Genomic DNA, 13,423 nt, shown 5'->3' with positions numbered 1-13,423 from the left:
GTCTTCTAGAACAGTAGTAGATTACTCTATACATTGAACCATATCGTGGATATCTCCTATCTGTCCTTCTCTAGGAAGATAAGGTGGAGATACACAAAAAACCCCAATGAAAAGTGGCTTAATTCTGACAGAGTTCATAAATCAGTGAATTAATACAAGTATGTGGTAGAGAGATTTCAACAAGGCTTCTGGTTTTGCTATTTGGAATGTATAAAGGCAGTAAATGCTGGGAAATGAAGAGGACAGATTGTCGATGGTTGGGAGTGTTTACTTCAGACCTCTTCCAAAGTGAATTAATAATAATAACAATAATAATAATAATTTATTTGTATCCCGCCCTCCCCGGCCGAGGTCGGGCTAAGAGCCGCTAACATCATAATTAGGTTACTGACTTATCACCTAGCTTATACATCCTTCCATGACGTCCACTTTTATAGAGTGAAGGAAAATATAGTAAGACAAACCTGCAAAACAAGTGAAAAAAGATGCTTACTAGTGCTCCAGAACTGGTCTGTGACCGTAATAATAAAATTTATTTTATTTACTACTGCTAAAAATTACTTCGCTTTTCAAAATGATCCTCCATGTCACACAACTTGAATAATGGATCTGCTAAATTACCCACTGGAAATTGTTACACACCCCAAGGTGAACAGCTAACTTGGGGGCTGCTTCAGACAGAGTGTAGAAACTGGGAATCTAAGGCTGCAATCCCGTACCATTTTACCAAAAGTAAGGCCCACTGAACTTAGCAGGACTTACTTCTGAATAAGCTGCGTAGGATTGAGCTCCACATATTTCAAGATGTTTGTTTGTTTGTTTACTTCCTGCTCTTTAGGCAAAAGGGACAGGGAGGGGATAGAGAAAAAAGCAAATTTTGACACCAATTCTTAAATAGTAGTTCTTATAATGACCAGCTGGTATTGGAACAGCTCAGAGGTAGGAGGCATGTGATGGAGCTGGTCTTTTGGCAGAGCAAGCTGATCTTTCAGGGTGGAATGAACCCTGTTTCCAATCTCCTCATCATCATGCATGGCTGCAAAATATCTGTGCCAAAAGCATTATTTGGCAATCCAGCAGATGGCAGACCTATATATAAAGGTAAAGGTACCCCTGCCTGTACGGGCCAGTCTTGACAGACTCTAGGGTTGTACGCCCATCTCACTCAAGAGGCCGGGGGGCCAGCGCTGTCCGGAGACACTTCCGGGTCACGTGGCCAGTGTGACATCGCTGCTCTGGCAAGCCAGAGCCGCACCTGGAAACGCCGTTTACCTTCCCGCTAGTAAGCGGTCCCTATTTATCTACTTGCACCCGGGGGTGCTTTCGAACTGCTAGGTTGGCAGGCGCTGGGACCAAACACACCCCGCCGCGGGGATTCAAACCGCCGACCTTTCGATTGGCAAGCCCAAGGCGCTGAGGCTTTTACCCACAGCGCCACCCGCGTCCATATATATATATGTATGTATGTGTGTGTGTGTGTGTATGTGTGTGTGTGTGTGTGTGTGTATATATATATATATATATATATATATATATATATATATTCTTGGACCTATATATACTTATTTACAAATTCAGTTTTTATCTTGCACCTTCAAGGTCCAAGAATTACCAGGTCAACTAACAGACAGAATAAGAGAATAAAAGGAAACAACAGCAATATGTCATTAAAAAGCATTGTGGGGAAGGGAATTCTCATCTGGTACCAAGCAATCTTCCAAAGGCACGAAAGCAGTACCAAAAAACGCCAGTCACCATCTGCTGCACGTCAGAAGGCAGGATATCTGGAGGAGAACCTTAGATGATGATCTTAGTGAGCAGGCAGACTTACGATACGATACAATATCTTTATTGTCATTGTCCCTTGCGGAACAATGAAATTGAAAAACTACATAAAACTTGTATGAGAGAAAGCACTCCAATAAATATATTGGTACCAAACCCTGTGTAGGGCTTTTAATAGGTTAATGCCGGCTCTTTTAATTGAGTTCAGAAACTAACTGAGAAACTAATGAAGATATTTCAGTACAGGTAATGGTGTCACAGTTTCCACTCTTAGCATCCTTGGGCCACTCTAGTTGTGAGTACAACAGGGTCATTGCATTTTAAAGCCAGGGTTGTACAAGTCATTAAATGCCTTGGAATCATTTAATCAATCACAAAATCAGTAAAGGCTGTTAAAAGGGGCAACTAGTTTGGTCCAGTGAAATGAACTAATGTATGTGTTGAGTAGAATTAAGTATGAAAGTCCTGCATTTAAATACCATGTCTATTTCATGCTGTAGCCACAAGGGTAGATGAGAGAGGATTTAAGCAGGGAAAACGTTTGGTGTTCCACTTGAGACAGCAAAACATATTTGGGAGGGAGAGAGGGAGACCTACTGCTTTTAGAGGCAGCAATATGTTGACCATAGCATGGCTGAGAAGATGCATGGCCCGGGGGGGGGGGGGGGGTCTGAGAACAATCCACTTGGTAGAAGCAGCAACTTTCTTTTATTACTTCCCTCTTACTTCCTCCCGCCCCCTTTCTAATCAGAGAGAGAGAGAGAGTGACTTGCTTCACAACTGTCATCTTCTCAAAGTGTCTGCCTTTTCTATTTGTTACTATGTTAAGCAGTCACGTACCTTATTATTTAACATTGTGGAAACAGTGACAATTGAGGCTCTTCGGCATGTCATTCTCATTGTCTTTGTTGATTATAATGTTTTGATGGAAGGCTTTGGAACTTTACAATCTGCTGTTTCCCCCATATGTAACCCTTTCTCTCTTTTGTTTATACATAGTGTCAGTGAAAATTACATTTGCAGCTTGCATAAACTGGATAATACAGCTTCATGCATCCATCATGCTGTGATTCCAGTTTGCACATACAACGCAATCTGAGTTCTGTTTTCACTGTCCCAATGTGTGCGGCAGTATCCGAGGTGTTTTCTTCGTAACAGATTTCCCTAGTACAAAATAACAGAGCAATTCCAGATTTCAGTCCGAAGTGATTTTGCTAATTTATGTTTTGTTTCTATAACTGATTACTGAAATGCATACATTTGTATGATGGAATGTCTTTCAATCCACCTCAATATAGAGCAGATAATGAATTCAACTGTATGTTGTTAATCTTCTTGGGGAATTTACATTAGAGAGGAGATAATTGACTACATTGGAAGCAGACCAGTATGTCTGTCCCTGCAAAAGTATGGTCATTGTTTAATTATTTGCTAAGTGTTTGGGAGCTTAGTTTCGTGTATTGCCAAGAAGGAGCATATGGCTGCCTAACACTGCATTGGCATGTTATTTCAGTGACAACAAGGCTGGAGAGATTGTATGGCCTCTAGAATTGTATATCAAAGGTGTTAGATTGTATAATTGTGCAAAGTTATTAATCTTAGTTTACAACAGAACTCTTAGCCTTCAGTATGTATGTCACAGCATTATGATAGATTCCCACCCTTTCTCCTCTGATATCTTTTTTAAAGTTTTGTTGTGAAATCCTTGATTACCTTAATGTCCCCCCCCAAAAAAATAATAAATAAAAAGGAATTGACATGTTCATCAAACTTAAAGAACACACACGCCTGACAGTGCCTTGTACTTAAACACTACATCATAAAACCTTAATGTTTTGTCAGATTTTCTGTTCTGTAAATTCTAAACAGATTCAATGCTGGGAGAGATTTAATAGCAGCTATGCAATCTTTTTTTGACAGTTTTTACCAAAAAGTTGGCATGTGTCTTCCCCTCCTCCTCCTGCAATTATTGGAGTACGAATGACATATGCAGAAATAACAAAGTTGCCTAGACTTTCCATACCCCAAGGACAGCTGCCTCTTCATAAAAAGTATTTTGACTTCTTTGTGTGAAGGCTGCTGGGTTTATTTGAGAGAACCCAAATAATACAACAGCTTCTTACCAGCATATAGTAGTTTCCCCACTGAATGTCATTAGTTAAGATTGACAAATGCATTTCAAGTTGCATTTTAGAAAAAGGAGTATAGGAAAATCTAACTCTTCTCAGTTTGTATTACAGAATGTTTTTAGCCTGCTGAGAAATTACTTATGTATCAAGGAGACTGCACCAAATCAACTAATCTAACCCAATTAACTTTAAAATATTGGTACCATAATCTGTTAGGTAAACAAATTTAATCTCTTAGATTTTTACCAATATTAGTAACTAATTAGTCATAGTTGACATTGACCCCACTCCTTCACCTGACTCATCTGGCATGTGGAGAGGATTTGGGGCAAAGGAAGAGGCAGGTTCTGCTTTCGTTCCTTGTCTTGGAAATGCTCAGCAGCAGCGACAGTATCTCACAGTTGTCTCCAAGTGTGGTATGAAGGGAGAAACTGACCCCCACCCACAGTGGTAGCTTTGTGCCTGGCCAGTAAATGTCTTGTGTTGTGCTTTCTCCCTAGGCTGATCCACGGAGGACAGCTGTTGAATGGATTGGCAGGCCCTACTGTCACTAGCGCTGCTCCATTCCTCTCCACTACATGGTTTTCACCAGATGAGCGTGCCACCGCCACAGCTGTTGCATCATTGATTGGTTACCTTGGTGGAGCATGCGCTTTTTTAGTAGGACCCTTCGTGGTTCCAGGACCGAATGGCACATCCACAGTTGCACCTGGAAGCAGCCCGGAGCATATCAAAGACCGCATTGAGGCTGTGTTGTACGCAGGTATTGCAGAAGTAATTTCACACTTAATTTCATAATGTGCATCCATTAGGAGTTTGCTGGTGCCCTCTAGTGACTCATCTGGAAATAAATCTCCATGACTGTGAGCTCTAGAATGATTTGCCCTTAATTGTAGGAGCCAAACACTGGTTGTGAGGTGTGTAGCTGTTGAGCTTACTGTTGCCTTGAATATCACTAGTCATTCCAGAGGTAATACCTCTTTCAGACTTCCCAAGCCAGACAGTTCCTCCAGCAAACATTTCATGAGATGGTTTAGTTCTGCTTTTTTCAATAACAGTTTTTCATAAGTCAGTAAAGTCCAGAATTAACTGCTTTCCTCTGTAAATCATTTTTAAGTTACCTTCAAAATATTTTTATTTTTATGTAGATTTTTGTCTACATAAAAATGGTAGGAAACTGCTTTATCACAGTAAATAGTAGTGTTAGGCCCCATCATCTATTTTAGCCCATACACAAATGCCTTAAACTGATTTTCACGAAATTCAAAATGCTGTCTCCGAATACATTGGTCATGCAACTTTTTCAGGAATTACATTGTGAGCAGCGTTTAGCAGAATTTTAGGATCCTGATCATGAAAAGAAGAATTGCTTTGATCTTGGATTTAAGAAGAAATGCAAAATAAAATCTTTAATAAACAAATGTGAATGGCCAATTCAAACTTAATTTGTTTTGGTGTCAGTGTTCACAGCTATCTTCCAGGGGTCAATAATTGAGCACAATTTGTTCCATTTTGGCTCCACTAGGCAGAAATTGCTTTGCCTCTGATGTATTTCTAAAGGCAGGCAGCCACAGACCTCCAGGGCAGCCACTAAGAAGACATTTCCCTTATATATGAATGTGATGCAAGGGTGGTAGCAAGTCTAGGCTGGGATTGAAAAGGAACACAAAGGAAAAGTAGTCCGCAGATTGTAGCTCCCTCCCCCCCGCCCCCGTAACAAGTTTATATTAACAAGCAGATGCTGACTGGAGGTATGCTGGCTGTTTAGCTGTAATAATAAATATTCATTCATTCATTCACTCACTCATGTTGACTGGAGAGGAAATGGCTGGAGTGTTGTGTTAATGCAGAAACACTAAAATGTATCTGTTAGGCATGTGTTTATATTAGTTGTTAGCTGGAAAGTTACAAGTAATCAAGGAATATAAAAGTAGTTGGTTTTTCAAGAGGAAAACTTTGACTTCCATTCGTTTCCATAGCTGGGAACTGCTTAAAATGCATTCTCACTTCTTGTGTACCTACTGGACCTTTTAATTTGTTGTTTGCCTTACATATCAATCTGATTTGATCATTAAAGCCTTTGGCAATGAGGGCCAGGACACTAACTGCCCACAGCACCAATGTAGTATAGCTAAAAATGACAAACTAATTTTGCAGGCCGGCCGGGCAGTGTGAACTTTCAGCTGTTGTGAATACTTTCCATACCGGTATATTGTATTTTATTTAAATATTTATCAGTCCTTTTCTGAACCAAGCTCCCAAAAGATAGGGAACAAAATATAAGCATCAGACAAACAAAATAAACCAACAATATATTAAGTGTAACTCAGCTGGTATAAAACAAACAAAACAGCAGCATGGTGAATAAAACATATACATTAAAATCAATATGAAAACTTCTGAAATAGCAACTGGTGCCCGCCAATGTAGTCTCACTTGATTGATTGATTGATTGGTTGGTTGGTTGGTTGTATTTTTAAAATTCCTAATCTGCCCTCTATCAGAACATGCTATCAGGGCTAGATATTATCACATAAACAGAAATTTAAAATACAACAAAAAATTCAGAGTAGATAAACAATAAAACAATGACTACAGACCCAGGCCATATTTGCCACTAGAGAGAATGTATAATAATAATGCTGCTGCTGTATCCAGCACAGTAGTTATGCTTGTGAAGCAGGGTTCTGTTTCCTTTCCTTCCCTGCACATCTCCAAAATCTGCTCTGTAGGGTGTCCCAACGCTCTGGAAATAATTTGGGTATGTGTGGGAGGCTGGAAAAAACAGAAGAGGAATAGGAAGTTTATTGTGTTGGTCTGTTGTGTGGGTAGAGCTGTAACACTGGATTCAGCCCATACAAAACTAGAAATATTTACCCTTCACTTAGCAGACCTGTCAAACTCCTTGCATCATACTCATTTTTTCCTCGAAAAAAGGGGAACGAGTTTGGGGGTTTTTGGTGAGTGATGATACTGGCTTTTTCAGAATGTGTTGCCTTATCACAGAACAGTTTTTCTTCTAGCTTTTTGGATTATGGTTATTGATTTTTTAGTGTAAAGAAGCTAATATTTATAGGGCATTGGGACAACCTTATATATTACAATTGGGCAGGGAAGGCAGTTGGGCCAAATGTTGTATGTTCTTGTAAATGGATGCTTGAGATTAATTTGGCTGCCACTAGGCAGGTACAGCTGAATAAAGCTGAATGAATTTATGTAGACCTGCTTGCTGCTTTTACTGAAAACATTTGAGTTGAATCATTGTTTCTTCATTGATGTGACTTTGTATAAAACTCTGCGTTGGAAAAGCTATGCGATTTGTACCATAGTTCTCTTGATCAGGTTGCTCCTACATTTTTGAACATGGGATGCTAAAAGTGAACACCAGGAACTGGGAGGTGCTTCTGTGGTTTTCTGTTGCACATGCTTCCTTTTGAAGCATCAAGGACTTTTAATTTGTCAGATACAGGATACCGACTAGGTGCCACTTCTGTCTGGTCTTCTGTTTGGATTCAACTTTAGTGAATAATGCCATGACTATTGCCTTCGTTTTTCATATGTTCTGACCTCCTCTGCTTCATCCCTACATAGTTTGTCCCTTCTGCTGACACATGCTTTCAGACTCTATTCTTAGATTTAATTACTTCTGTGCTAGTATTGGAACCCTATTTGAAGCTTAAATTTAAAGCCATGGATGGACTCCAAATAGCATATTAGGCTGCTATGAACCCCATACTCTTGTTGTTCCTTAGATGCTCACATAGCATTTTGGACAGGATGCTTCCTTCCTGTTGTGCTTTTCACCTGAAATGGTTTTCCTGCACTTTCCATTTCAGTCACTTCCCCTGCCCCTTGTTGCTTTCTAGTACTACACAGTGCTTTTGCAATTAATCTTCTACTCCTAAAATTCTACTGAGAATTTATGTAGGAGTTTAGATTGCTAAAAGCTCTTCCCCTACATTGTCCCAGTAAAGCGGCAGTTTATATATTTAACTCGGAGATTGCAATTTGCCACTTGTCTACATGGCCTGGGGTGAAAAAGCAATTATTCAGTGAAGGAATAACATTAGGTGGTGGTGGTGGTGGGGTTGATGGTGTCCTAGTTGCCTGTCCTTTAAAAGTGAGGCATTCTACATCTCTTAGCCAAGGGAAAGATCAAAACTTTGCTGTGGCGGTTGTCCTTTAAAACCTGTCTCAGGTGCCTGGTCTTATAATATTGGGACTGGCTGGAACAACAGAGGGAGTGGACCCTGTGAGCAAATAGTACTGTATGTGTTTGTTCATTCCTTGTATTTAGTTAGATATTCAGATCTATGTATGTATGTATGTATGTGTATATGTGTGTATGTATATGTATGTATATGTATATATGTACATATATATATGTGTGTGTGTGTGTGTATGTGTGTGTATACATACACACACACACACACACACACACACGTACACGTATGTCATATTCTCTGCTGTTTCTGTGCACCAGGGTTCACTTTTTAATCAATGTGTGGATCAAATCGTATATTCTGTGAATATTCATATTCCATTCCTGTTGCACATCAGTAAGGTGGAATCCTTATTGCCTCTTCTTGTTTGTTTTTTTGCACCTGTGGATAAAGATTTCCCAGAAGCGATTTGAGTTGAGATCTGTTACTCCAGTGTATCTGAACCAAATTTGAATTGCTTTGGTTTTGCACATATATTTGCATTGCTGATATTGTTGAGTGCTTTGAGGTGTTTCATATGAAATGATAATAGGATAATAATAGGATGATGATGATGATGATGATGATGATAGCAGCAGCAGCATCTACCATAATGGTTTGTTTTTCCCATTTGTATTCCCTTAGAATTTGGCTTCGTGGCCTTGATATTCTCTGCAGCCCTTGCCTACTTCCCATCACGTCCTCCATTTCCACCCAGTGTGGCTGCAGCTAGCCAGAGGCTCAGCTACAGAAGAAGTTTTTGTAGGCTATTAAGGTATGTATACTTTGGCCAGCTTGGTACAGGAGGTCATGGCACTCCTGCCCTTTTTATAATGTTTGTGGGTTTTAAAATAATATTGTAAGCTACAATATTAAGCTACAGTATGTATTGTAGTGTGTTGTATTGTAGGCTACAATACATACTGCTTTTCCAGGGTGCAGTCTTCCACAATTTTGAAATTACGTAGTCTCAACAATTACTATGGTACAACAAAATGACATTATAACAGAAAGGCATTTTAAAAGCCAGTGAAACAGATTAGTTTGTTCATGTTGACTAAGAAGCTGAATCAGTTCTCTATTTTTAGTGAAGATTTTGTGTATCTTCATCGAAGCAAAATGAAGTCTCCTTACTAGTGTTGGACCTTACCAGTCAAGCCTAAATTGTGCAAGGAAAATGAACTATGCAGCATTTTTTGTTTTTAAAAGTTTTTCTAAAACTGTAGGGAAATACACTCAGGGATCATTTCTATAGTTCTTTACTAGAGAAGTTAACTTGAAGGTGGTCTGCTGAGCAAACCATGAGGAGTCGTGTTATTTTCTGAGTGTGAACTGAGTGGGTAGCAAAATGTATCTGTTACTTACTATTGATGACCGTTCTGCCCTCCTTATATAAGAAGATTGACAAGAGGAAAAGAGACTGAGTGGAGAGATAAAAACATCGGGGGGGGGGGTGATCCTTTCTACTTTGGGTGGCGCACCAATGAACAGAGTGATTCCCCCATAAGACTTAATAATTCCTGTTTATTCTCTACTTAACCTAAACTTTCAAATATACCTTTGGAATAATCACTAGAAGCTTACTCTTTCTTAAGGCAAAAACAGAGCTTCTCGGGGAACCTTCTTTTGCAGACAAACCTGTGTTCTATGCTTTTTCTGCATGTTCACAAAATTATACCATACGCCCTTGCTATACACTAATACATGATTCCTCATTTATATTCTCATCATTTCCTGACACGCCTTGGAAACTCAAGAGAAGATAATCTCTCAAATGATTTATTCTTCTTCCCAGAGAACTTGAGTACTGCAAGGACAGAGAAGAAGAGACCCTAATTCCTCTGTTAATTGTGGCTTATATTTTTTGGGTCCCAAAATGGAATTAGCCAGTCAGTAGAAACCGAGGAGTATGCAAGATACTGTTTTATATATATAAAGTATCAATTTCCATTTAGGACACTTGGCACCATTTTTGCTGCTGTCACCTGAGAGCCAGCCTCCTTGTCTGCCTGCGGGCTGTGTTGTAAAAATGTTACTGTCAAATAAAAACCTGAATAACAGCTGGATCTGCAGGTGGAATATAAAATGCCTATTGACAGGGCTCCATCTGGGAGCTATGTTAATAAAATGGATGCTTGTTCATAATATTCTAAACGCTGAATCTGAGATCCCTGTAAAGTTGAATGGAGAACTACAAAAGTTCAAATTTACCAGCCTTTTAAAGATAAAAGAAAAAAGAATACACTCCTATACTTACATACTGAATATATTTCTGTCTATGAGGCTGTAATTTGAAATGCTGGTCACGATTAATAATATAAGAGCAGACTAATTCTATGTTGGCTATTTCCCTTTTAAGAAGCCCTTGGAACTTGCTCTTTCATTTACCTTGTACACTATATTTTCCTGACCTTCCAAATGTTTCTTCTTAATTTTTTGTCTCTTGAGTAGGTGTGTCTGTGTCTTTGTGTAACTAACCTGTCACTGGGCGGATGTTTTAAATGGTTTTGGGATAATTATGAGGGTAAAATGGGGAGGAGAAGCATCTACACCACCTTGAGCTCCATATATAAATGAAATAAATAAATACAGATAGTGCACAGTATGCAAATTGTGTATGCTGTGCAAATGTAATAATCTCGAAAGCTGTTGCCTTCAGAATTCTTCATGTGCTCTCAGAGCGTATACTGGTCAGGTTTAATCACGGCATTGTTATTTAGAATCTAGACAACGAATGAATAGTGCAGAAGTTTTTCTCTTGAGCTATTGTAGTTACTGGCCAGAAAGTGATTTGCATTGAGCTGTCTTTACAGATTGTGTTGTGTAAGCTCATTTAGGAATATGCAGTGTGGTTATTATTTTTTTGGATGCCAGCAATACGCTGCTGCTGTTCCATCCTTGCTTCAGTGCAAACGGGGGTGTTGGTGTTGGCAACACCTATTCAGTGTCCTTTCTTTTCCATTTGTAATATTTGTGCTGAAGTGTGCATCAACATTGATGTCTGTGTTGTGTGATCAGTGTACAATTTCATTAGCTGTGTCAACTCATACTTGTTTGCCTACCGTATTTATCTGCCGCTTTTCAGATAAATGTCACAGAGTAGTTTACACAAGGCTGGGGAACCTGTGGGCCCACCAGATGTTCTTGGACTAGCTTCCACCATCTCTGGTCATTGACAGTCCTGGTTGGGCAATCATATCTGGTATATGGTTCCCTAGCCCTAACTTACATAAAATATTAATTCAGTAAGTACTACTAAAACTATGTAATAAAACAGTAAAGACAAGCAGCAGAAGGAGAAACTTTATGGAGAGTCAAATTTCCTCTCACAGAAGGATATTAAATAAATGGTATGTGTTTTGGTTTTCTGAGTAGAGTCTTGCGTTCACAATAACTGGTTCAAGGATCGTATTGGGTTCTTGTTATGTACCGTAGGTGGTCCCCACTCCATTGTGTCCCCCCACTGCTAGCATTGCCTCTGATTCTTCTGCTGTGCTTGCGTTGGCCCACCATTGTAGTGTCTTCAAACACTTTGCTGAAGCATGAGTTGTGATGCTGCACAGGTGGAGCTGCCGGCATTGCACTTGATGCTGTTCACCCAGAATGGATGAGGCTGTTTATCATAGCTATTAATGGAAGGTGTTTAATCATTTTTGTCTAGAGTAAGTAGCTTATTTTATAATTGGTTGTAGCAGAGTGAATTATTTCTTGCTTAAGAAGCAGGAAGCTAGAAGTATATGACTACTAAGCCTTGGTATTTATTTATTTGTGCAGGATTGCATCCAGCTAAGTAACTGTGGGCATGGAATGGTTCTGTGAGCATTCCATGAGTGAAACTTTCCCTCCCTCTGCTCCCCTTGCATATACTCCAGATCTGCTCTGGGGATTCTTCCAACCCTTCGGGGCAGATTAGTGGGTATGGGGAAAAGAGGGAGTTAGTTGTTAAATTTCTTCAAATATTACTTCTAAATATTACCTTTATTTTAATCACTTGAGAGAAAGATGACTGGCTGTAGCTTTCAGTAGGCTGGTACCATGTGTTTATGTTTGTGTGCATTTTAAATAAATAGATTATAAATTATGTTCTAAAGCTTTACATTGGAGAAGATTCAATTTGGTAAGTTTTTTCCTTATTTAATAGTTATATCATGTGGCATCTCAATTCAGTCTTGGTATATAGCTACTACTAAATAGTGGCAGGATCATTGCCAACATCATTTACTGGTTATCCAAATGACCAGTTTTTCCCCAGCTCTGTGAACCATTTCTCCTATGCCTAGAATGGATCTTCTACCTTTTCTGTACCTAAAATAGTTTTAAACCTAACTAAATGCAGCAGAGATCGATTGCACTGCAAAATACTGATGCTATAAATTACAGCAGGTGCGGTTTAGTATATGAGGTGTGGGAAGAAAGAAGGAATCCTAATAGTTTAAATAATTCTGCCATCTCAACGGACATGTTAGTAATTTTGAAAAGGTTAAGCAGAGAATGGAAAGGCATGAGAACACGATAAGTCTTCCATTCCCTTATTAATAAGAAAACCAACATGAGCATTTGATGAAGACTATATTTATAATGCCTTTTATGTCAGAATAAATGGCTTGGAGCATGGTGCAGAATCAAAAGGTGTTTCCATCTCATTGCTACATGTGAGAAGAAATTTGAAAGCAGGGCTGTAAAGAGAATGCCATAGCTGCATTATGTGTAAATCAACCTCGTTGCTGTAGGTGCATTATGTGTAAATTGCATTGAAACAGTTCTTTAGAAGGAAATTAGCATATAGGTGATGATGGTGATGATAAAATCTGGGGGTTGCAACAGCTGATCATGTCATTTCTGTGAAATTTTGCTTGGGTAGTTACTGTATTTTTCGCTCTATAAGACGCACCAGACCATAAGACGCACCTATTTTTTGGAGGAGGAAAACAAGAAAAGAAATATTCTGAATCCCAGAAGCCAGAACAGCAAGAGGGATCGCTACGCAGTGAAAGCAGCAATCCCTCTTGCTGTTCTGGCTTCTGGGATAGCTGCACAGCCTGCATTCGCTCCATAAGATGCACACACATTTCCCCTTACTTTTTAGGAGGGGAAAAGTGAGTCTTATAGAGCAAAAAATACGGTACTTTAGTTTAAGGATTTTTGAAAAATTAACTGTTGCTCTTGCAGTAGGGCTCTTTTTTGTGGAAGCTGACTTGTTGGTATGGGAAGCAGTTCTGTTCTGCTCAAATAAAGCACGTGTACAAAATGACGCTTCCCATACCAACAAGTCAGCTTCCACAAAACGGATCCCTACTGCAAGAGCAA

General features: G+C 39.3%; 1 protein-coding gene across 1 annotated transcript in view; it reads left to right on the top strand.

Annotated features, from left to right (window-relative positions):
* The window catches only part of SLC49A4 (solute carrier family 49 member 4), a 68,808-nt gene that overhangs the window by 20,036 nt on the left and 35,349 nt on the right, over positions 1–13,423 (top strand). The window contains exons 3-4 of the mRNA XM_083410560.1: positions 4,415–4,677; positions 8,762–8,891. Of these exons, the coding sequence (XP_083266686.1) occupies positions 4,415–4,677; positions 8,762–8,891 (393 nt within the window). The remainder of the gene's footprint in view (positions 1–4,414; positions 4,678–8,761; positions 8,892–13,423) is intronic.

Source organism: Podarcis tiliguerta (genome assembly GCF_965153285.1).
Source record: "Podarcis tiliguerta genome assembly, chromosome: 1".
NCBI lineage: Eukaryota > Metazoa > Chordata > Lepidosauria > Squamata > Lacertidae > Podarcis > Podarcis tiliguerta.
This window is presented reverse-complemented; position numbering and strand designations above follow the sequence as displayed.